Here is a 27,721-nt window from a genome sequence, read left to right on the forward strand (position 1 = left end):
AAGAACTATTTAAAGATTATGTGGCTTGCATCATAAAATCACACATTTTCGTATTTAGATATAAAATATAATATTATTATTATATTATATTTTTCTTTCTAATTATTTATTAGTTGCTTATTTTATGAGAAAAATCAATTTCAAAATCTCCGCAGACAGGCCGCTACTGTATCAGTGTCACTTTAAAGTCAATTATGACAGACTGGTAAAGATATTCAATCATGTCTTAAGAGAGACTAGAAAATTTGCATATAAAAAATCAGTTAATGAGCCTCTGGTGGGTTGGAGTAGGTAATAAGTACACTACTAAATATAAATTTGTTAAAAGTATTCCAGAGGACATCCGCACCACTGCATTATTAACAAAGTTATATTTTATACGCGTACTTTTAAATTTGCTTATGATTATGAAACATGAAATGAAAATAGTAAATTTGTAGAAAACCTGCATAGTAAATATTGGTTTTTATTTTTGTTAATAATTCCTAATTTATTATCAGTTATTTACATTGTAATTAAGCAGTTAAGTGACACGGTTTGAACGTCTGTATAGTTTTTAAGTAATTGGAAGATAATTTTTAAATATTATTTATAAATATTAATAATAGATATGCGTATTTGTTTAGTTTTTAATACTAATTACAGATAAAAAAAAATAAAGCGAACGTTGCTGCTACTTGATTTTTTTACTCCACTGTACTTACAAGAAATTATTGAACCATATTATATATTTATAAATTTTTTTAAAATTATGATTAAAAGCAATATGTACCAATGTGTCGGTTTTGGTAAAGTAATTATTATATTAATCTTCGCGATTAAGCTACCTAACGAAAAAAATGTTGGTCAAGTTTTTTTTTTGTTTTGTTTTTATGATAACGTAATATTTTATTCATCGGTTTGATAGGGTTAACAAGTACTATACCGCTATTAAATTAATTTTATTTTTGTTGTAGTTTAATTTGCGTGGTCACTGTAATAAGGATCAGAAAAAAATTCGTTTCTGGTTTCCGATAAACTGGTTCTTTTCAACATGGTTCTAGGCTCTGGTGCAAACATCCCAAGAGAAAGGTCAGTCATTTTTTTGTACAAAACTGTAAACGCTATATTTTCGGGCGTACACCGTGCGAATTAACCCAAAATGTGGTTTTAACAAATGGTTATATACAGTTTGAGCTAGTGTTTATTTACTCAAAATATTGGGCGAATAAATATGAATAAGTTTTTATTCAATTCATATAATATGCACATTACAGTTTAATTAATAAATCGCAGTCAACGTGCATAATTAATAATGGAGTATAACTTTAAAAAGATATTGAAATAGTTCTATTATAATTAATTTAACAGCAAAAAAAAAAATAAAATTGAATGATATGTGGTTCAAAATCTTTAGAGATCATTTACATAGCTAAAAATAAATTCACTTACTCGTATAAATTATGGTTATCCAAACTAACTTAAAGTTTTGATCAACATTTTTACACTTGTCCAAACCACCACAACTATATTTCTGTTAAGTCATTTTAAAACTAATATTATTTAATACATTTATATTTTTATAGCTCAATTATTTTGGCATAGGTACGCTCATTTAATTTAATGATATCAAATTATATAGGCTATTCGTTATTATATACCTAACCTAACCTACATTATATCGATAACGAAAATCACGTATGTTACATAATATTCAGCGTTATTAGATTATTGAGAGTAACGATCTATTGCGAAGTCTATGAGGCGAATGACAAACGTGTCCCAAGTGAGGGATGTTTTATAATATTTAAACATTAATGAATTAATGATGGCAACATTTATAATTGTACCGGTTTTGAACGTCTCTGACCTTATCATCTATCTACCTCTCATAATAATAATAATTATGTATATATATAGATTACCTAATTATCAATTATTTTCATATATTCACCGATAACGATATCTGTTTTTTTTACATTTAAAAAAGTCAGATTAGATCTCGAACGTCAAACAGAAGAAAATAGAATTATTAGTAGAAGACATTGATTATTAATTTTATTATTGTTATTATTATTATTAATTATTTATTTGTTTGCACTTGCATTTTTCCATTCGAAATACATATTATTCATTGAACAAATAATTTATTTTTTTCTACCTTATCTCTGTTCTATAATAAAAAGAATAAAATTCCAGTGGTTGAATTCAAAATGTAGGATAATTTTCAGAAATTAGCAATAACAATAACTGCAATATGTCATTATATTATATTATTTGTATAGCCAAAAAATAGTCATATGTTTTTAAATTGCAGCTAGTCTAATATGAAATGTAATTTTATAGGGTGGCACTAATTAAAAAATGAGAATTGGTATTTCTTAAATTAATCGTAGTATAATTAATCTATTGCATATTATTACACTTAAACAATGCGTAGCAATACTATTAAGTTTTAGATAATAACGATGAATCGATAATCTGTACGAAAAATAACTAATGAACAATTCAATAATATATTGAAAATCATGATTTTTTTATTTTTACCTGGTATAATCACAATATATAGTTATTATTATCAAATTTCTTCTATTATTGAGCTATAATAATTTTTTGTTAAAATCTCATTAAATAATAATAAAAAAATTATATTTTCTATATTATTTGTTAAGTTTAAAGACTTGTGTATAGGTTAATTAGTTTTAATTTATCAGCATTGTATTTACAATCTAAACATAGTTAAGTGGTATATTTAAGACTTTTAGAGGACTAAACTAAGTGCTTTTCTCTAACTATTTTTGAAAGTGTTATTATAGTTACGTGTATTGAGCGTTGGATTTAAACTTTCTGTGCATTTTTTTTTATTGAACATTGTTGTTGATAATCGATTGGTGAACGGCGACTACTTTTAGTAATTACTTTCGCATTAAGTACTTTAAAAGCAGGTCATCGTTGTTTAAATATATTGATTAACCACCAACGGATCTGATTCTAAGAAAAATACAGTAAAATTCTAATAAAATATGGTAACGTCATAATATTTACATTGAAAATAATCAACTAAAATTCGTTCACTATACGTCAATATTTAAATCAAATAATAAATATTGTATGTTATACTGTTATAGTAGTATAAAGTACAATACATGTAAATGAGGTGCCATCTTAAATTCTTTAATATTTATAAAATATTTCGATTATCATATTTATTAAGAACATTTGAATTCAATGTTTATAATAATATTAAAATGTATAAAATATAAAGTTTGATAAGTATATATTAGTATACATTTTTAATGGATACACCCCAAATGTTTATTGTACATTTATAATGTGCCTAAATAATTGTATATTTTGTTTTAATCGATTTTAATTTATATTAAAGTGTACAATGGTAATAATATAATTTAATCTATCGATGACAATGTTTTATTGATATAGGTATAATACCCATAATATTAAAAGTGAATATTTTATGTTTAGCCATGATTAAATATATTGCTACACGAATGATTTTTTTTGTTTAATAATATAATATTAATTTTATGTAACTTTCTCAAAATTCGAGAATCGTGTAAAAGCCAGATGCATTTAAAATTTCCAATCTAGTAAAAGTTTTAGATGGAACACATGGAGCGTTTTTAGTGGCCCTAAGTGTTGAGACTGAAACAACTCATAAGAACACAAACGCACATACCGCTGTAAAACCTATACCGCTTTTTAGAAACGTTTCTTTGACCCCGTATTTACACTATACAGTGGAACAACAATGGTTGGAGAAAAAAAGGTCCACTGAAGCGGGGCGATCGATGTACATATATTATTCATTATCACGGTCCTTCTAGAATGTGCCATCGCAGCGGAATCACGATGGCGCGCCAACAACAGGATTTTCCGATTTCGCTTTTCCGACGGGGGCAACTTATACGATCGATAAAACGGAGAAAACCGATGAAATCGCCGTCTCCGGCGTAAACATCACCAGTGACGGTGTATTATTACACGTGTTCTAATATACATTATCACATAAAGTATTAATAATATACGTAAATATAACCATAAGTATTATATTATATTATATACTTTTAGCGGACCGTGTTTCGAGTGCACTTTTCTTCATTCACATCAACCCCGCATCCTCTCCACCGACTATAGCGTCTAAATCCCTTAATAATTATTATACTTCTTTCCCGCGCCCTCGCAAAAACTCTCAACGAGATCATCAGTCCCCGTCTAGCCCCGTCAACAAATCCTGCGTACGAGTGGCCACTTACTCGGATCTTGAGGGCACGGTGCACATTATAATATTTCCATTCGTCCCAGTCGAAACAACATTATATGATGTGCCAACAAACTCGTCGACTTTACGCTGGTAATAAACGATGCGGCGCTAATGAGCGCATATTATTATCATTATTATGCTACTATGCGCGATCACTTTAAGGATTTCCAGTAATCGTCGTACATTTTTATTTCTATCTCGTTACCACGATCATATTATATTATAGACAAAGATCTCCAGAATCAGACTAAAATACAAAATTTTTAAAAAAAAAAAAAATGCATAAAATATACAAAAAAGTGAAAACTAACAGAATCCCGTTAATTTATCTAATCGATATTTATCAAAACTTACAAGGTTTAAATATTTTAATACCTATTTTAGTATTAATACTATATTTGTAATTAATGAAAAAATAAATAATAATTATACGAATTAAGCATGAATAATTTCATTCAACTGAATAGCAATAATAATAAGCAATTAAGTTTATCAACTTACAATAAATATATCTATGTTTTAAAACTTAAACTTGCAGTATTGGAGATTACATGCAATTCCACAAGTAGTATATCTTCTATATTATAATTATAATTTATATTAATTACCGAAATTATGTTTATAAATTTTCATCATTACTAGAATAGATTTTTGTATTATAATATTATTCACTAATGTATTAAAGACATAATCGCAGTAAGATCAATCATTTTACGACTAAAATTGCTCGATTGCGATCAATTATCATTTTGAAAAATTATGGTAAATTGAGATTTATTGTCATGTGGTAAATTATTTACAATCAATCGAATTACTTTATCCGACTCAAGCACTATCAAATAATATATAGTGCTCATGAATTTATAAAAAAAAAACAGTAACGTTTTTACGAATGCGTTTTATTTTTGATTACTGATTATACAAATAAAAAATTGATAGATTAATATTACACTAGATTTTCGTTATGTGGAATCTCAAGGAAAACAGGAACAATTTGAGATATAGAATTTTATTAAAATTCTTAAAAAAATGTATAAATAATTTGAATGCTTAAAATGCATAATTTGAAATATTTAAATACTTAAAGTACTAATATTACATCAAAGGTACATAACAATTAACTACAATAATGAATAAAAAAAATTTTTTATTTAATTTGTCATTAAAGTTTGTTTAAAATAACTTTTGATTTTGTATAAATATTAAAAATTAATTGTAAGGACATTTTTATATACGCTTATTTTCCATTTCACTTTATTGTTTACGAATGACTGCAAATATTGACTATAAACGCTTGAAATCGCAATCACACTATACTGGATGCACAGCTTAATTTTTTCTTTTTACCGTAATAAAAATATTATTTGTGTAATCGAAATAACGAAAAACGATTATTTTTATTTCGAGTTATCAAGAGCAAAACGCTATTAAGTTTAATGGTAGTTTCGAAGGGATTTCAATAAGAGATAACGAACAATTCGAGATAAAGACGTTCCAGTTACTTCGATATAAGAATAGAATCTACTGTATTATACAAAGCTACATATTATAATTTCAAATCAAATTACAATAAAAAATGTTTGTGATTGAAAAAAACAGTTGTTTTGTAAATTGGGACGGTTTACCCTCGCTCATTGTATGAAAACGTGAGAAAATCAAAAAATGGCCATTCTATAAAGTATGCTTATCGGCAATTCAAGCATACCAAAGGGTCAGTTTTAAAAAGTTAAAAGTCCCACGGAGGGGAATGTTTCAAAACGTCCTTTTTTTATTGCTTTTTTTTATGTAAAAACTCTAACAATATAAATCTTAAAACGCATGACGCTTGAATTGGCCCATCCCTCCATTATAATATAATCTACTTCTGACTCGCTAACGGAATCGTGGTCCTACATGGACGACACCGGATCACTTTTCTACACGCTATATACAAATGTTTACAAACATATATATATAAAAAAAATACAACTATAAAAATCGAATAAGCATCATTCCTCGTCCCAATTGAAATATATGAATCACTATAGAAACCATCCATTTCTTTGTGGCGTCACTTTTTTTTTAAATCTCAGTATTTCAATCCGTCGAATATTACTCACAAATACGTGGGAAAAACTGAAATCCCGCGCGCGTATTTGAGAATTCGATAACCGTTAGCCATATATATTATATATATATATATACAATAGAGCCGAACCATATATTGTTATTACACATATACTACACCATACATTTACACATAACTGGCACACAGCAGAGTCGAGCATACGATTATCGATTCGATTTCACTCGGGGAAACAAAAACTACGTAGCTTGGGGCCGTATAATTTAATAGTATAATAGTATATAATAATATACGATGTTTTGTCGCGCCGAACATTAAAATATATTATACGCACCATATATTATATTTATACGACATTCGCCGTACACCAAACGTATACATATAGGACTATACAACGAATTCATATATTCGAATCGACGCGCGGCGAAAGAGGACGACCGGAGCAAAAACAAAAGTTGAATTTACATCTGCTATATATGGGCTATGAATTACGAGTATAATGTACCTATCTATAATACAATATATATATATATATTATTATACGGAGTGATCCATTTAAATAGCTACATTTATTTTCTTTGTGGATTTATATATTATTATAGTTTGAAGTATTCGTGAGTTTATTATAACACTATACTTTAAAAGAAAAAAAAAACCTAATTTTCATTTTTATTTAAGAAAAAAAAATGATTTTTAACACTTAAAAACGGCGATGTATAAATATATTAATGTATAGGACGTCGAACAAATAGTTTTATTTTTCCCTAAAGAGTTTCATAAAAAACTTTTAACACCAACTTTTTTGTGTAAGTCTAACTACTTTTTTCTTTTTCAACAACTTCACGGTCCATTGTAAGGATCTGCGATGCCATCACTAGCAAGATTTCAAGTCTTTCTTTACTCAACACCTTGCCCGGTATATTATTGCATTTCCGTCTACCAGTCTCTTATACTATTTTTTTCCTCAGCGTCCTTCCGAGTGGTCGTCTCTTGTATTCATTTGTTCTGTCGCGCGACTATCTTTGATACATATCCATTCACTATAATCACTATAATAATAATAATAATAATAAACCAGATAAAATATGTGTTGCCGTAATATCAGTTATTGTTTCCATTGTTTGGTCTTGCTATTTTACAAGCTGTTATTAATACGTTAAAGCTTTTACAAAGGTATTCTAATTCTGAAATTAAATAAATAGATTGTCATAACAAGTGTAATAGTGTAATGCGAACACATAGGTAGAGTCCGCAGTTAAATGGATCACTCTATATATACGCACGTTTACATTGTGTATATATTTAATTACGTACCGATTATTTATGAATAACGAATTACGCGTGCTACCAACATGGTGGTGGCACGTGGAATCTATTTTGGCGCGCCCACAATGCTTAATAAAAAATGACGCCATTAAAGTAAATGGAATAATTAATTTTGCTGGTGATTAATCACCACCCCTGAAATGCCGCGCTGGAATATTGTCTTGCGGCGGCCGTAGTGGCGGTCGTGTCGTTTTACCGCACCCCTCCACGCTCCCTCCGACAAAATTGTAGGATTTAGACGTTTTTGATGCCTAGGTAAATGCCTTTATTCATAGTTTGTCCGGTTACGATTTTGCAATCAAAAATGGGTTAGTGGTTTTCTATAAAAACAAAATACACGCGATGTTATATTGACAAGCCACTGCATTTCGATAAATATAGTTGAATTATATCGAATAACTATTATAAAATAAAGTCTATACTTGTTATAAGATTATACAATTGATATAATATATTTCAATTTAATAAATTTTTCAATTAGTATTTTCAAAAAAATAAAATTCTAATAATAGGTTATGAAATATACGATTAGAAATAGTTATAAGTATTTCTTATTCCACATAAAAAAATTATAATATAATATAACTGTTTAAGAAGCTTACATGTTAATAAAAAACACTGTTTACCTTTTCAATATTTATGCCACAACATTTTCAGAAAATCATTCAGCTTCCAATATGATAAAAATAGTTTTGTTTTTCTAGTGCTGTTATAGGTAATTTTTAAAAAACACTTCAGAGTTCTGTTCAGAGACTTTTTAAACTGTTGATATCGTTGTTTGATATTTTGAATATATATAAATACACGGTAATGTAATTATATTTTTATCTCAAAGTAGTATTGTTACTGCAGTTTTCTTTACAATTTCCACAGAGTAATTAAATTCATATTTTATAACGGACATTTACAAACGTAAACCAAATTATAAAGCAATATAATATAATATATTCCCTTAATATTCGAAAAGACCATTAAAGGTTTTTAATGGTGTGTAATATATATAACATATAGGTAATATGTATACTATATATAATAATAAATGGTTAATATATATGATGTTTACTTACTTTCATCAACTTTACTTTATTGGTTGGTGGTTTGAATGTATTAACAAAATAAAACCATCCTGGGAGGTATTAAAAAAAAAAAGAAGTAATAATAGCTGTTCATAATGAAAATAAGTCATGTATAATAAATAGAAATCAAATTATTTAAAGCTGGCTTCTAATAAGTACGCGTATATATGTATCAATTTTTCAAGATGCATAGTTAAAAACGATTCGAATCATCTACATTTAATTTCATCGGAATAAAAATATTTTTAATCTAACAGTTACAATATTATAATAATCGATTAGATTTAAATAAATAATACGTCTTACGTCTCCGAAGTTACAACGTATAATATAGTTATTGATAATATAATATTACATACTAGCCCGTACAAAATGCATCCGTGTTAAATTTGGTTGCGTATGCTAAAATTTAGCGTGTGGATAAATAATATTTTTTGTTTTCTGATTTTGTGTATATGTAAATGAAATTTCCGACAAATCAACTTTACACATAGCTGTTCCGCTCAGCGTTGCATTTTTTCAATCGACTAACCGATTATGTATTATTCGTTAAAAATAATCGCACAGTCCTAAACATGATAAACAGGTAATATCGAGGTCATTAATCGGGATAAAACTATCCTATCTTATGATAGAAACCAAATAACACACATTGGTCATAATTTCATAAAAATCGGTTGAACAGTTTCGGAGTGCATCGCGGACATACCCGTCGTACACACAATTTTTATAAACCTATAAAGATAAGTATATAGCATGAAATGTGTAATATAAGTCATTGTCAATGTTTGGTAAAATAAATGGTTAAATCGACACACGTGCGTTCATCTTTATACGTATAAACAATATATAATTTAATAATATATTAATTCGTAACTTCGTAAGTATTAATTTAGGATTATAATATTCGTAACATTATATTTGGTTGTCATGTAATCAATATTTAATCAGACGGCAACGATTTTCCGTTTCGGTAATGATTTATTGTGTAAAATATTTTAAACACAATTATAAATATTGTCGAAATTACTATAAAGTATAAAGGCAATAATAACTATGTTTGATATAAACCTCTTATTCTAGATCGTGTAATATGCATGTAGTATAATATTATAATTATACTCATTTTTGGGTTTTTAAAAGAAAAAAATGTACAGCTTGAAATATTTACAAATTACATCACTACATTTAACAAAAATCTTATTATTATATAATATTTATTTTTATTTGTTTATAAGTAGTTTATTATAGGTTATTAAAATGTTGGCATTATAAAAAATCCTACTATTAAATTGTACCCACATAAAACTGTGAACGACAGTGAAAGTATTATTGATCTACGCAAAACTTGAATTCACACTCAAAGGCATTCAAGCCTTTGGTCGAATAATATAAAAAGAAAAAGGATATAGGTATTATATTATTATACATATTAAAATGAAGTATCATACTGAAAAAAACAACTTCAAGGGAAAAAGTGAAAATTTATTCATCCATTCTTGGACAATATTTTTGATGAATAACCCTCGACGTAATCCAAAACTGCCTTCTTGAAACGAGACGAATAATAATTTATATTTATTATTATTATATATAAATATATACATTTTAGATAAACTCAAATTACTGAATATTCGAGTAGCGTAAGAATCACGTTATCGTATACTTTTTTAACTACGAGTATATATTTATATTTATTTAAATTTAGTTTTTTCTGTAGGTGCTCTGATAATTGTTACAAATAAAATGAAAACTTAAATTCCACAGACCTTTACGTTAAACGAGTTTTCTTATTAGTTTGTTCGAAGAAATTCGCTCATAATTTACTATTATATATAGACCAAACGTACAGTTTGTATATTATTGTATGAGTATTTTATAATACACACTGAATATTTAGGTTCAAATTTTATTTTTATTTCATCTTGTACTGTTTTTACAGCTGAATTATTCAGTTCCAGTTATTTTTTTAACGGCATCGCTAGTTATTTTAATTTAAATTTGGTTTTATACATTTTATCTTGGGAAATTTCATTTGTTTGCGTAAGATTGTTATTAGGTAAATTATTTTGTTTTCGCTTTAGTTATTTTCAAAAGTTTAAGATCAGTTAAGAGTAGTTTTGTGAACCCATGAATTTTGTAGAATGTATTTCATTCATTTAAACTAATGGCGAATTTATTGGTGACGTTCCAAAAGCCTTAATTTAACTCATTTTCTTTTCTTTAAATATTTAAATTTAACGTTAACGATGATCACTATATCAACTAATAGTCGCTAAATTTAAAGTTAATTTGCAATAAAAATGTATTTAATCGTTATTTTATAAATTATAGAGTTTGGTAATAAAATTATTATTCGTATTCGTGGTATAATATTAAAATAATTTTACATTTTTATTAATATAGATATAATTTAACTCTAGAAAAATATTATTGTGATTAATAATAATTCATACAATTAGATTAAAATGTAAGACATACATTATGAAATTATAAAGGTTTTACCTAGAAGTATAAAGAGTACTATATATTTTTTTTAGTTTAAAATGGTTTTTAAATTTGATGTCGTTTAGAGTTGAGATTTTAAATTTTAATACTATTTTATACAGCTTTATTCTAACAATAATATATATAATCATTAATAACAGTTTAAACTTATTGTAAACAAAACTAATCTACTTACTCATCAAAGCTTTAATTTTAGAATATAATTACGAAATTAAATACATTTTATAGGCATAAGTAAAGATTAATATATAAATTGATGTAAAAATATTTTGTGTCCATAGCTTATTTCTACTGATAATTCTTATATTTTTGATATGTAATTAAAATTATAATACAATTTTATCATATATATGTATTCCAACTAAAATAGATGCTAAGAAGTTGAAAAGTTATCGACATTTTATTTTAAAAACAAAATGACACGATTTTTTCACCATATATTTCCTTTCGCGAAAAAAGAAAAGTTTGTAATTTAATTTTAGTATATTTATATATAGTAGTGTACACAATATAAGACGTGAGATTTTAATACAACATTAATCATAAATAAAAACTTCTTTAATCACAATTGTTCGATCCATAATATTATGTGGGATTAAATCGACTATGACTTATACGTTTCTATATATTTAATTATATGTGTATTATAAGTTGGGTTAAGTCGTATACGCCCACAATTCACTATGATGTACATGACAAATACACACACGCAGAATTAAGTTTCTTTCTGGTACACTATAATGTGGTACGATCAAGTAATATGACGTAAGTGACAAATGCGATCGTGTACAGAATAATTTAGATGACCGCGTAGTAGGTAAGTAACAAGTGCAGCTGTGTACAGAATAGTTTCGACGACCGCAAAATAACAAGACCGTTCAAGTGCAGGATAGTTTTGAGTGTGTAGACGATTGCACAAGTGTAAAGTATACAATCTAGTACGGAATAGTTGTATTAGTAATCGCTAAGCGTTATACGATTTCCTACCCGAATGAGACGCAATAATTAAAAACTGAAAAAAAAGCATCAAAAATACCAAATGTCTATAAATAGCTCAAAACATTCACAATATTTTTAAAATTATACATATATATATAAATTTAGTGAAAATATTCAAATGTCTATGATAAGTCATTTCTAAATTACATCAAAATAAGAAAAATCAATTTTTCCCAAAACGGATCTTCTTCAAAAATTCCTGATTTCTATATTTTTTTTCTCAATTAATAAGAAAAATTCTGATTTATTTTTTTACTCTTACTACTCTAATTTATACAAATTTTAAAATTTTTCCTACCAGAATAGATGCTGAAGTTGAAAATCGAACTATTTTACTTCTATAAATAGATTGCCTAGATGCCCTAGATACGAAAAAAACACACATTTATAACAATTATAACCTATACCTACATTCATTATTGCTCCTCTCAAAATCTAAAATTTATAGAACAAATCGATTTAGTAAATATTTCAAAAGTTGAACTATTTATTACCATAAGATATTTACTAACAGCTACTAAGGTTTATACTTCAGTTTCATTACCTGGTAGTAGGCGGGTTTAGGTTATTTACATAATATCCCACGTGTACGGAAACGGAGACTTTTTCCTTATTTGTTTTTAATATTAGTTGACTATTGGTTATTATCTTTTTTGAATTTCATTTTTAAGCCGTTTCACAAGTGCGGAATTACACAACTTTATGTATTTTTAATGAGTACACCTATTTTTGGTTTTATTTCTTGGATTGATCAAAATATTTAAATCATTTTATTGATGTATCAACTTGTGTTCTAAATTCAAAGTCGACTAAATTTGAGAGCTGTTTAAAATTTCAAATTGTGGTGTAGCTTAATACTCATTCGATACACCCTATATTTTTTTAGACTCAGCCATAATATGTAGATAATTATGATATTTAACAAAAACTAATTTACTTAATTCTTACATTACTACGTGTCTACAACTACTAATCGGTTCTACATAAATTAATTAAATAAACATGGTATATACCATAGAGATAGAATAACAACTACGTAATTAACTCATGCTTGATAATTAATTATATTACTTATATATGATAATATATTGATTTTATCTCACGTAATAAGTGAAGATTAATAAACTGCAAATTTGATACGCCGAGCTACTTCTATAATATCGTCTGAAACTTCGTCATAGTATAACGTAAATATTAATAACATCAAAATAAGGTTAATCAAACTCATTAACACAAATTTTAATTTAAAATTCGTATATATATATATAAAAAAAATATTTTACAGCTATTATAATTATATATAATTTTTATATTATATTATGTACATTTTAGATTTGTTGATTTCAATATCACACAAACAGTATCCTATTTTATAATATACAAAGTCTAGACTCTAGAGTATTATTCTTTCAAACGAAGAGTCACAATACCCAACAGTTTCGATTCTAGGACTTCTTGGACTTGTTACCCACGAAATTTAGAACTTTTCATTTTAATTTCCACGACCCGTGAGCGCTTACACCATATAATTGCATAAAACGTATATTGAAATATAGTTTAGTAAATATTAAGTACTATACTTTCGGGAGGGTTTGATACTTGGAAAGTATGAAGGACCACAGCGGCACAGCGTATACGGAAGACGTATATAGTTTGAACGAACTTGTATTATTTTTTAGTATTAGCCTTATCTGACTTTCTAACTGATCCGGTTAAACTCGGATGGGCATGCAGATTAAGCGGAAACGTGAGCCCTAATCTAACTTAAGCGTTAAGATGTACTATAATAATATAGTGTGCCCTGCGGCTCGGTAGGGTGTGCTCGTTGTGGAAAATCGGATGTTTGCGTATGATGCATTTATTTAAAGTTCGAGAGATCCGAAGCCACTTCTAATATTGGATGCCTAAGAACTTTCCCAAGTTATAACACTACATACTTAAATGGATAAACAACCTTCAAACAAGTAAAAACATAACGAAGACGATACCACCTACCTCTTCCTTGTGTGACACGGACGACAATGTGTAAAGACTAAGAACTGCATTCCTGAGGTGTCCGACCGATCTGCATGACAACACGCTCAAGTGTTCACTTAAACTTTATAAACTCATCACTTGTATCGCGTTATAAATAATATGGTTATCATACTACGTTGTCGTAATTAAAAAAAAAAAACTAAATGGCATGTAAATGGTATGTACTCGGCTAATAACGTACGACGTACCTATAATGATGAAATAGATGGAAAATACTTGTTCTTCCATGAGGTCAGGTGCAGTGGCGGTTTTGGTTGTATTTTTTTAGTGAGGCGAATTATGTATACCCCCCCCCCCATCATAACAACAATTAAACAGTACGAATGGAATTTAAAAATATAAAAATAGTTATGATATAAATAATATAATATAATTTAAATTTTATATATTTATATATAGTAACATATATGTATTACAACAATAACAATTGATTGTTTATTATTTTGCTGAACGTGCCGCAGTGCTCATAGCCGTGGCTGCGGGTTGACTACAAAAGTAAATCTATTTTCAGTACGTAGAGGCGATGAAAAACGAGCCTCGCGATGATTATTGCGCATGCGTAATAATTCTACTTAATTAACCAGTTCGCGTACATACGCGCATGACTGTGTGTAATTTTTGTACACAAATACAAAATCAGTAGCGACGTAAAACGGTACCTCTCTGACGTCATTGGAAATACCGGCGTTCGTTTGCGTACTAATTATTTCGTGCATTTCTTATCGGTTTATCGATATTTTTGATAATATACACGGAATGATAGGTACGATAAAATAATAAATAATAATTCAAATTAAAGTGAAATGAAGAAGCATTTTTTCTCAAAATAAATTCGTAAATACGTTAAAAATTATTAGCCAAATATGTGTTATTAGTGAACCAAGAAGTTCACATTTTGAGTATTATATACCACAGAATTTTAGGTGAGGCGCCGCCTCACTTGCCTCAACCTCAAACGGTTAGGTGCAATCGATGCAGATCTTCATCAAAGTAATTGTTTTTTTAATTTATATTCTTCAAATGTGATTTATATAATAATATATAATATTATTACATTTGTTGTTGTGCTTGAACATAAAATGAATAAGCATAGTTGTTTGGTGTTAATTAATATGTCGAGATTTAATTCTATTCTTTGATTCACAATGTAATTAATTTACTATTTGTATTAGATATTATATTTAGATGCTAAACTATTAAAAGAAAATTACAACTTATTTGGTTTTTAAATTATAAATTAACTACGATTTTTTTATTTAGGTTAAAAATGTGAATATCAAATTTAAATACACCACTAGATAACGTCATTATGATTAATAAAATATAGTAGCTGATTACCATGAATATTTTTATATACCCAATCATTTCTGAACACTGTGCGATATTAATCTTTTAAATTTCTGCAGAAACCTTCATTACCAAAACTGTTAAATTACAATATAACATTTCCAGATTTCGTCTAGATACGTGTAGATACTTATTAGTTATTATCATTAATCGTCATGACGGTTAGGTCTTGAACGACGACGATGGAAACGTCACACGTAGGTTCTACGTAACGTTGGAAAATGTTAAATCTATAACGTACTTTAACATATATAGTTATAATAATGAACTATTGTAACTACGGGCGACCGTTTACACACACCAAACGCATTTTGTGCACAACGCACCTGTCTTAGAGCTATGTTAATCGTCGCAAAGTCATCACTTATATTTTAAGAGATCGTTTTTGTATTATTATTTTCGTTTTCGATCAAATTAATTGTCATCATTTTCGGTGCTGTGAATTAAATATTTTGAATTATTCGCATGTTTTTCGTTTAATATGAATTAAGTTTGTTGAAAGTTTGTTTTACGTTATTATTATTATTATTATTATTATATTGTACTCGTGGTAGGTAAATATACAATTATATTTTGCATATTTTTGCATAATTTGGGGTTTGAGCATACATTATAATATACCTAACGCTGCATAAATAATCTTTATATATTCTAATCTAACCATGCGTTCCATAATATATTTTGACAAGTAATATATTATGTAAACAAGATTGACAATAATATTATTTTGTCAACATTTCACATTGTTTTTACACTGTTTTCTTAAAATAATTGTGCACTTTTTATGATATAATTTATAAGTTTATTTAATGTATTTTTTTTTCATAATAATTATTTGTTAGTATTCTTAAATTGAATCTAAAAAAAAAATTAATTTGGCATTTGCATTTTTATTACCAATTTTTTTAGTGTTTATTTCAGAGTTGCATACTTATTCAACGTTTCTTAATAAGTGTATTTAATCCACAACACTAATCTAATTATTATACCTTATACCTATAAAATCAAATATAAATATTCTCTTATAATAAAACTGTCGTGAAATGAACACAAGCTATACGTACAGTAAGCTGAGGCGCGAGTTCGGCCGACAGTGTTCGTTCGTTAAGTCTGGCCCAACGGCATTGGTCAACGTGACGCCAGAACCAGGCTTAGAAGAACAACTGTGGTCACCAGAAAATCCGGTGGACAAGAGCACAAATAAAGGCAACGATTGGTCAGAACACGAAGTAATTTTAATGACGTGCTAACGGTTTTTTTTTTGTATAATATTTTCATCCAAAACTCGAAACTAAAAATCGTCATTGCCTGACCTATTCAAATATGTATTTACGAATACATGAGTATATGGTATACCTACAATATTGTCGTTTTCCGACTTAACTTACCTTTTTATAACTGTATATATATTGACTATATAAAATGTTCTAAATATTATAAAACAATAAAAAAAAAAAAAACATCGTTGGTAAATTAAAATCCTAACCTAATTGTTTTAAAAAACTTATGTTAAAATATCAAAGATCAAGAAGTCTAAAATCAAAGTCAATAATCTGTATGGAGCACACTATAACGACAGACATAATTTTCAAGTATAATATTATATTGGACGTGAATAAAGTGAAAACGTAAAATCAAAAAGTTATAAAACTTCAATGAATAATAATAATATTTTATACTACGTGGTTATAATAAAATTCAATGTATATTTTATCAAAGTCAATTTATATTGATATCACCTATCAGCTGCACATAATTCTTTGGGGATTTTAACAAATCATATATACTTAAGTAGAATATAAAAAAAAATTATAGGAGTGCGCATACTGAACTCACACATTTTAAATTCGATTTTATATACCTACGTAAATTTATGCCAAACCCAAAATCATACGAATTTGCGAATCATAGGACTTTTTTTTTTAAAAGTGAGTTCAAAGTTCGAAATAATCTTATTTAAGTATTCTATAGTTATAAATCATTTTGTTAGAGTTTAAGTCTGCAGACGATGTATATTATACTTTCCAATGAATGTAAACTGCTACTGCATAATTTATACGACCTGTGAAGAACGTAAGACTAATAACTATAATATATATAAAGTGGTTAATAGTAGAATATATATATATAATACTATAACCGCGTTATGAGACAGTTTAATGACTATATGTTTATAGGAAACGGTTCGAAACTGTAATACGGTGAAGAATACGGTTATATTCGTAAATAATGTTATCATTTATCATTATAAACAACACAGCCATAAATACAGTCGATATTTCTTTTTCTTTATGCCACTTAAATAATATTAACAAAATACTTCTTATCGAAATCCACAAATACGGTTGTATTATTTCAACACGTCATATACGGTTGAGACAGGTTTATGGTATTAAAACAAAATATTATAGCGTATCCAATAGTTTCCGAAGAGAAAATTATAATGTATACTATTTACACATAATAGAGCAGAGTGATGTGGATCATTCATTTACCCGCGGACAATAGGCTTGATGCATTTGACAATGACACAAAGGAGACAAAGATTTTAACACAAGGGGTGCAATGTGCACATTGCAGTATGAAGTTAAATTAGATGTAGTATATCAAATTACGTTAGTTTACCGGATATACAGCACTGCGCAAAGAGTATTAATATAACAATAGACTTTAATATTATGATTGTTATGCTATTTTAATTTAATCAGTGATACAGTGAAACCGTTATATGATATTATAACGGAGAGACCATCAATAGTGACCGTTTTAGACGGGTTTTAGAATTATTTTACACACACACACACACACACACACATATTTTTAATGAAAATATTGTAATTTTTTATGAAAAAATAAAAATCTGATAGTAAATAGTATTTAATAATACATAATATTAAATATAATAACATGCACACATACATGATATTTTTAATTATACATGATACGTAATATTATGCGCAATAAATTATTAACGTTATTATTATCGGCTATAACCAATAGGCGTATGCAATCGGTCGTAATCCGTATCATGCCATGACAACCGGTGATACCACTGTTGCATAGTACGATATGTACATATTCAAATTAGTCGAATTTGGACTAAGAATGTTGTCCGTTAAGAAAGGCATCGGGAAGAAATACTAATGACCGTATCCGTAGTTAAATGAGTCCGTCATAGACTTATATAGACAGATCAGAATGCATTAGAATAACTATATGTTTGCTGGGACTATATGTCACAATACAGTTCGTTGAGTCGAGTTGCATTGTAACACTGATATTTATATATATACACAACACTATAGTATGCAATTATATGATGACTTCCGCCTCCAGACTGAATTTCTTAATGTTATATAATATTATATAGGCAAACACTGTGCGCGTGGAGTATGCTGAACGCGGGATTTTCCACACAGAAGGTGGTTGGCCCAAAGACATAAATCTAGACGATCCGGAACAAGTGGTCAGGTTCCGGAAGAAGGCGGAAAAGGACGAAACGTATTTACAAGCGGTTATGCAAATGTCTAGCGTGAGTGTAGATTTTTAAAAATAATTACACATTATAGGTAACAGTACTAACAATAATAAAATACGATTTGCCGACAATAGCCCCTACTTAAATAATAATAATAATACATATTTTAAAATTCGTTTTATGAATAAGACAATGTATAGGTACTTTAAACCTCGCAAATCATATATTATGTGATCTATTTCCCAGGTATCGCTTAAATACTTACTACCTACATAACATTTATTCGACAGTCAATATTATATTAATATTTTCAATAATAAAATTATGACTACACGGCGTTATGAATAGGCAATTTAGCTACACGTTTGTCGTGTGTTGCGTCACACGTCTCCGCAGACACGACACCTACTATAATACAATTAATATTGTATTCATTAATATTAATTGTCTGTGTCTTACGAACGTAAAAGTCATAAAACATTGCGAATTTACGTCCTTCAAAACAAATTTTGTGTTGTTATTGTTAATATTACAGTGAATGGTCTCCTGCAATCAAGTTTAAATTTAAGAACATCAACTGTGCTAATACGTTAAGTTTCTATAACATTTTAATTTTTTAACTCGTTTGACCGCTATGATTCGGCCCGACGTATACTGTATGGTTGTGTTTTCAGCTCGCCGAACACTTTATAAATCAAAACAATTCGATAGACATTTACCAGCCATACTTTACCGACCCGAGCTGTCAGAAGATGCAAACGTTGGCACCGTCTTTTCGGACGGTGGCGGTGATGTCAGACCCCCGGGAACCGACCCGACCGGTACAAAACATATCTTGGTCACCCGACCAGGGCACGCTGATCGCGGTAAGCTACGCTGACATGAGATTCCAGAACGCCGACCCAGATACCAGTTTCGACTCGTTCATATTCGACTTGGGTGTGTGCGCAGAGAAACTGTTATAGCTAACGACCGGTGATTTTAACGACAATTCGGTTTGAACGTTTCTTGTCCCACTCTTTTAGAGGACTCCACCGCTCCTTATTTCACGATAGAGTCACTGCATCCGATCGTCACGCTAGAGTTCAACCACAGGGACGCACAGTGCCTGGCTGGCGGTCTGATGAGCGGTCAGGTCGCGTTCTGGGACATCCGTAAGAGCTCGGCCAACGTAGCCATCAGCAACATAAGGGACGGTCACCGGGACCCGGTCCGGAGTCTTCACTGGATCCATTCCAAGACCAGCACGGAGTTTTACACCGGTTCCAGTGACGGTCAGGTACGCATATAAACAAACATGTTTTGTTATGATACTTTAATAATATGTTCAGTTTGAAGTACGATAATAGAGTAAAATGATCCGAAATCTAAAACGTATATTATAATATTGTATATTTTAATTGGTGTTCCTGAGTTGCATGCAAAATTTAATTTTTAAGTTGAGTTGCGCCGTACGCGTGTTACTTTTTTATGCAACAAGGCTGGTTTACACAAAATATGAGTGATATATTAGTATTATTCAGTAAAAGTGTAAAACTGATCTGATTTATATGTTGTAGGTATACAGTGAAACATTTAAAATTAAAATAAATAAAAGTAGATATACAAACAATTGTATGAAATTATGCATTTGATAATTATTAATTGCAGTCAAAGTTTGTTAAAATCTAAAAATAATTTAAATCAAACTGACAAGTTCTTGTATGCAAACTTTTCGCCAACTTTCTTCGCAGTCTAAACGAATGCCTGGAAACTTATAAAAATTAATTGTATAGCCATCAATCCTACAAAGTTTTTATTTTGTTCACTACACATTACCCATATTTTTTTTTATTTTTTTTTATCACGTGTAGCCGACATCAATGCTTACTATTTGACCATATTAACTGTATGTCGAAAATCACAAACAATTGAATTGCATATAGAACATTGCTGCGCTATATATGCTTATCAAATTACAATCATATCTAATCACCATTATAATTCTATTGTTAATATCGTATCATACCCGGAGTAAACCCGTAATACGGTATATCCAATTTACTAGGTTAATTTACTATAGTACAGGTACGGCATTCGTGCAAACCAGTGAAAAGCGATCGTCTGTTCAAAATTTACTCACGCGACTCGGCTCCGTCGCAAAAAAAAAAACCATACACGCAATTTCACTGTCGACCGGCACCGTTCTTTTTTCGGCATGCAATTCAAATGCAGCCATATAAATATATTATAATATATAACTATATATTACATTGATATTTTTAATAAGTAAATCCAATAATGATAAAATACCTGTGAAAATATACGCGAAAAAACACGTATAAATATACATATATTTTACGTATATTAACCCACTCGTCTGGCGATTGATTAGTCGTACTACATAGGCACTTCTGTGGTTGACTGTCGTAGAGTCGGATTAAGGTTTTAGACTTATTAGGAACCTTTCATCCTTTTTTAAATATAATTAAATTTATAATATATTCAAATGTTAATAGATTGTATATAACACGACAATTCTACGTAATGACTAATGAAATTAATAACACGGATAAATAATTAAATATAGTAATTAAATCTGAATATTTGTGGTACAATTTTTCATAGTAATATTATGAACCGTTTTATGTCTATTCGTTCGTGTAATATATTATAATCAACATTTTCGTTTATTTTCATTACGAAGCAGTCAAAATAAAATTATTTATAAATATAAATGATGCAAAGATAATATTATACAATGACGATATAATTGAAAGGACATGATAGGTAAAATAAATATTTTGTTTTTCATCCAAAGAATGTTTTTATAAAAAAAATAACTAAAATTATCGATCTGTAGCCCATCGCCTGACTTGTTATTTTTTCCATTTAATCCGACACTGACAAATAATTATCATACTAATGATTTTTGTTCATAATGTATAGTATTTTTTTTGCAGGTCATGTGGTGGGACGCCAGAAAACTCACAGAACCCACAGAAGTGTTGATTTTAGATCTGTCAAAAGGTGAAAACGTCGAAGAACCGGAATGGACGAAATGGGCTCGGTCTCACGGAGTGTTTTGCATGGACTACGACCCTTCAATACCCATACGATTTATGGTACGTATATTATCGCAATATAATGATTACACACCGAGTCGTCAATAATTTTACGCGTATATTGTGATCCATGATAAATTTACCAATAGTATTTATGACACCCATGCCTTTCCCCATGTGGTAATGTTCAAATCTAACTCACTCAAATGCCTCAAAGACCAAACGAAATTATACAATATTATAACATAATTAATTTTATTTTATAATAATAATAATAATTATGTGATTAACTATACTATATTACAGCATAATGAATTATTATATTATTAAATACGTGGATTATTTGTTCACAGCCTAGTCATATGAATTTTTAATTCTTAAGACACTCTAGTCGTATATTTATATATTTAACTGAAAGTTATTGATTCAACACAACTGTAGGATAAATTATTGGTTAAATTATCTTTTATTTTTTTCTATCAGTTAAACTTTTAACTTAACGATTAAAAATTATATTAGCTGTTTATTATGTAGTTATACTGTACAACGAATGTGGTTAATGTTATATAAATTATAAGAACCTACATAGATTTTGAATTTGTTACCTTTTATAAAAAATAAGTTCATAACCATATAAACTAAAATAATGAATATTTAGCCAAATCCTTTACATAATGCTGATGAAATATTACAATTTATTAATTATCAGTGAAGACCTTAAACAGTACGAGAAATAATTAATCATATGATGAAATGTGATCATCGTAATTTTAAGATAAAGTTTTGACTTAAAAGTTGTTGTTGGATAAGTTTTGGATCAAATAAGTTCATTTAGTTAACGATATATGTATAGAAAAAGAATAATAATTCCAGACAGTTTAGTTAATTAAAAAAAAAAATAGTTTCATGAGATATATAAAATAACAAAAATAATTGTACTTTCTATTATGCACAAAGTTATTAATATTATTTTTATAAAATAAAATAATTAGTTGTAATAATTAAAATTATAAAATAAATTTTCGGGGTCACGCAAGTATTGAATACTAAATCAACATTCGTTAAAACCCTATACTATATTTATTTTATTTTTAATTATCCCATAACAATATCAACTAATACATTATTATTTTAAAAATAAAACCTATAGGTTAGGATCAGTCAATACTCAAATAACTGATTCCATTTAATAATATTTAATTTGTTAATAAAAAAACTGTTATTTCTATATACGATTATTGAAGAACTGTCATAGTGAAATAGCATAATATATAAAAGATTATTTCTTTACACTACAATTGTATGCAAAAAGAAATTTTCATATTATTATTGCTGATCAGTTTCTCGGTATAAGTATAATGATTGTATAATTACTTAGAATTTTAGCAGAGCTTTTGTACGACATTTTTTATCAATTTATATATGTCAAGTACAGATAAACAGGCACATACATTACATAAATGTTTCTACAGAATTGCTAAATTTCCCATAACAAAAAGGGCAATGGATTATATACATATTTGAGTTATAAATCCTAGTTATTTAATTCAAGCGCTATGTTTAATAGGTAATAATAAAGTCAAAAACCTAAAACCTTCATATACTTAGAATTCAAATTCTAATGCTGCTACTATATTAAGGCGAAAGTCAGTGCTCTTTATCGTCGAACTATTATCTATCTTAGGCATTAACAACCTCAAAATATTTAGATTGATTGATAATTTATTAAATAAATACACTATTTTTACCCGTAAATATTCCATGATTCGAGTTTCCTATTCCCTCATTATATATTTCGTTTTTATTTTATTATATTTTATTTAAAAATTGTCCTACACTATATGCTGATTTACCGTGTATTCACAAGTATAGATAGGCACAGAGACCGGATTGGTATTCAACGGAAACCGTAAAGGCAAAACGGTTTTTGAGAAAATATCGTCCACGTATAACTGTCACCATGGTCCAGTGTATTCAGTGCAGCGGAACCCGGCATTTTTAAAAAACTTCATGACCGTTGGTGATTGGCAAGTGAGAATATGGTCGGAAGACGTGAAAGAATCGCCTATAATGTGGACCAAGTACGTATTATATCATGATAAATTTCGAATACCCATACACAGGATTACACGTATCAAAGTAACCGAATTATACTTTTTGTAACTTTAAAACCATTGTGATCAGTTATATATATAACAAAAAAATTTTAAACGTGTCTAAGATCAATTAATATTGCGTTTTTTTAAAAATTTGAAATTGAAGTTAAATCGAAGAGCTAAAATATTAATCATATCAAGAAAATACTAATTATCACGTGAACATTTTTAGTATCTGCGGTTATTTATTTTTCTATTATATAACAATCATCTAAATATTTGATTTTGTATTTAAATATCATATAAAAACTACCATTTTCTCATAATTTATTTTAGTTTTTTACTATTATCAAGGAGTATTGCGATTTTTAACTTTTAACCACTCAAAGCAGATCCAATTTGCTATCATATACCTACCATAAAGCTGAATATTTAAAAACGTTTAAGTCTCCGAAGTACAATAACAGACACAACATTAATAATTTTAAAAAACACGCATACATAAAGTTACAAAAAGTGTATATTATTAATCATTTCGTTTAGAAACTTAAGTCAAAAAGCACGCCAAATATAAACACCAATATGTTTATAAACAAAATTAAATAAAAATATTAGACTAAATATTGTGAGTTAAAATAATTAATAATCATTGTTTTATATAAGACATCATGACGTGAAGTTGACTGGCGGTGCGTGGAGCGAATCGAAACCGTCGGTTTTCTACACGACAAGGGCTGACGGTTGCATGGACGGTTGGGACATTTTACAGAAGCAAAAGGATCCGATACTCACCGTTAAGGTAAATACACTGTCGAAATTCACATCTCGGTAAAAAGTGATTCTCAAATTCAGTACTTGTTATAAAATTTGTTCAGATTAGAATATATACCTGATATACCTGTATATTTAATATTACGTCAAAACTCTATAAATACGAGTATAAACGTCTAAACGAATTATATATTCATCTACTTATTTCTAAAACCCATTTTTTTTTTTGTTTATTATATATAACACGTTGTTATTTATAACTTATTGGACTTGTGCATTAAAGTTGTATTGTTGATACATTCTATACTAAAAATACATCATAGGACCTGAAGTTCATATTTTGTTATGTTCTAAAAAATCTTATTTTATTATTTTTAGATATAAAACCAAATAGAATATAACCTTTTCGACGAACTAGAGAAATAATGTCACGACAATAAAATGCAATTCTATGCGATCTCGTTTTTCTTTTCGTTTTCGTGTATTATGTTCGTAGGTGGCTGACAAAGGGTTGAATTGTATTCGATGTCACGAAGGTGGTGCTCTGTTAGCCGTCGGCGACGACTGCGGAAAAACCTACGTGATCAGAATGAACGATTGGTTCGTCACTGCCGGAAAAAATGATAAAGCCCTGCTGACGGCGGTAAGCATTATTATTAACCATAGAGGTGCTTGTACTCAATTAAAAATATTTGTAAAAAAAAAAAACATTGTATTTCTGGTACCCCACAAATGTTTCTGTAGGCTTAATTATGTGGTGTGTCCGGTGTGGGGAGAGTATTTAAAAATGTATTTAAAAATGTATTAATATTATTATATTAATCACTGATTGATAGTAAAAAATATAAAACACCATTAAAATATCGATGGTTAAATGCATACAATATGTGTTAAGTAGGTACATAAAAAAAATAAATATAATAAAATAAACATTTAAAATTATGTATTTTCATGTAATATATTATGTTTGACAACAAATTTTTATAGTTATGTCCCTTTAAATCCTCCTAAATTATTGAATTCATTAAAAATGCATAAATCTATACTTAATACACGCGTGCGCTTGACCATTGACATATCCTTGTTAAATCAAAACCAATGATAACATTCATATATATGATTGAGATGTGTTTACGAATACATACTGTAATTAAGTGACCCGTTATTGAGAATTTATTTATTTATTGACAGATGTTTGATCGGGAAACGAGAAGAGAAAAAATCATAGAGGCAAAACAACGGGAAATAAAATTAAAGACGAAAACGTCGGCAAAAGTTGACACCACTACGACAAAGGATAAACATGCCCAATTGGCCGAAGCTGAAATCCGAATGGTGCAAGAAGCTGAAAAGGAATTTATGGAACTCATCGACATGACCGTGAGTTGTTGTACAATAATTGAGCAATATATATGTAGATCAAATAGTATGCAAATGACGTACGGCAAAGGGAAAATAAATTACACGAATATAAACATTTCACCATACGTTTTTTGACTCTTTCCAAGCTTATTAATTTTTCTTTTAATCTTTAACTAAAGTATATAGTAGAAAAGTTTAAGATGCTTTAAAAAAAAAAAATTAATATAATGCATAATTTAGTGTATGTACAATTATATATAAATAATTGTAACTCTAATGCATAATAATGTCATACGGTTTTTGTTTTTTTTTTCAGATGGACCAACCATCTGATGAAAACAACGAAAACACGGAAGAATTAGAAAACCCAAACGAAGATGAAGATAGTAGTGATCATTTATTAAACGATCAGAACATTATTGATGAATAATGGCAAATGATTACAATAATAATAGTGTTCGGGTGAAAACAATAATAACAGACGTTTTTCATCAATCATAATGTAAAACATTCTATGCACCCAGAAATGATTTATTAATACGTCAACATGATATTATATATACTATAATATACGTATCATTATATATTTATAGGAAATTATTTTATAAAAATGTACAACAAAGATTTTTATTTTTATTTTTAAAAACACAACACTAAACAAGTACAAATTTACAATATAAACACGGGAAAAAATACTCAACGATTTACCTTTAACAAAGTAAATATTGATGGTATTAAATATGAATGTATTATTCACAATGGTCAGCACTTTTCTATATTAACCATTAAGGGCGTTGTTTTCGACTATTTATGATGAAACTTTGTATATACGGATATATGTTATTGTATCATTTTCGTATTTTTTTTTTTTGTCGGTATAAAAAATGTTAAGGACTTTTATAATACTAAAAAAAAACAAACACCAATGACAAATGTAAGTGAAAATGCAACTTATAATTTTAATAGAATATTAAAATATTCATAAATTTCATGAATTTTCAAACACTAAATGTGGGTATAATATTATAAGTAGTTTTTACCGTACATTTGTGTGTATGTAAGTAATTCCATCACACGGATAAATGAAATTTTAAAATTAAATAATGAAAATCGATGGATATGGGTGTGTTTATATACATATACAATCCTGAAAGACCGACGTGTATAACAGGAAAATCCTTGGCACGCGGAAATATTTACATAACGACTCATGCCTTTATTTAGGACCTTAAATATTGTGTCGGCGTTACTGCGAGGATAACGGCAAAATGGTGATAGGATGTTAGCGACTATAGTGTTTCAGAGATGCAATGACCTAAAAAAAACCTTAGGAAATGCCCTTATTTTAATA

The 27,721-nt window shown here is 28.3% G+C and overlaps 2 protein-coding genes across 5 annotated transcripts in view; one reads left to right on the forward strand and one right to left on the reverse strand.

Moving 5' to 3' along the window:
- LOC132930812 (alpha-1,3-mannosyl-glycoprotein 4-beta-N-acetylglucosaminyltransferase B) overlaps positions 1 to 14,398 on the reverse strand; it is a 48,179-nt gene extending 33,781 nt beyond the window's left edge. Inside the window, exon 1 of one of the 3 annotated variants that reach the window (XM_060996882.1) lies at positions 14,231 to 14,398. The gene's annotated coding sequence lies outside the window, so the exon portion shown is untranslated. Of the gene's footprint in view, positions 1 to 1,431; positions 1,451 to 14,230 lie in introns of those variants that run through there. The other 2 variants (XM_060996884.1, XM_060996883.1) reach the window with 2 other exon arrangements.
- LOC132930809 (dynein intermediate chain 3, ciliary-like) lies at positions 949 to 27,380 on the forward strand. Of its 2 annotated transcripts, none has more exons than XM_060996872.1 (10): positions 949 to 1,071; positions 18,990 to 19,151; positions 19,772 to 20,036; positions 20,123 to 20,376; positions 22,040 to 22,201; positions 24,014 to 24,222; positions 24,901 to 25,036; positions 25,505 to 25,651; positions 26,200 to 26,388; positions 26,687 to 27,380. In XM_060996872.1, exons 2-10 carry the CDS (start codon positions 19,137 to 19,139, stop codon positions 26,798 to 26,800), a joined length of 1,491 nt encoding a protein of 496 aa, XP_060852855.1. In that variant the 5' UTR covers positions 949 to 1,071; positions 18,990 to 19,136; the 3' UTR covers positions 26,801 to 27,380. The 2 variants fall into 2 exon arrangements, with proteins under 2 accessions (XP_060852855.1, XP_060852853.1); XM_060996870.1 differs by lacking the exon at positions 949 to 1,071 and adding an exon at positions 16,519 to 16,848.
- Positions 27,381 to 27,721: the final 341 nt, after the last annotated feature.

The sequence above is a fragment of the Rhopalosiphum padi genome, chromosome 4 (assembly GCF_020882245.1).
Source record: "Rhopalosiphum padi isolate XX-2018 chromosome 4, ASM2088224v1, whole genome shotgun sequence".
Taxonomy (NCBI): domain Eukaryota; kingdom Metazoa; phylum Arthropoda; class Insecta; order Hemiptera; family Aphididae; genus Rhopalosiphum; species Rhopalosiphum padi.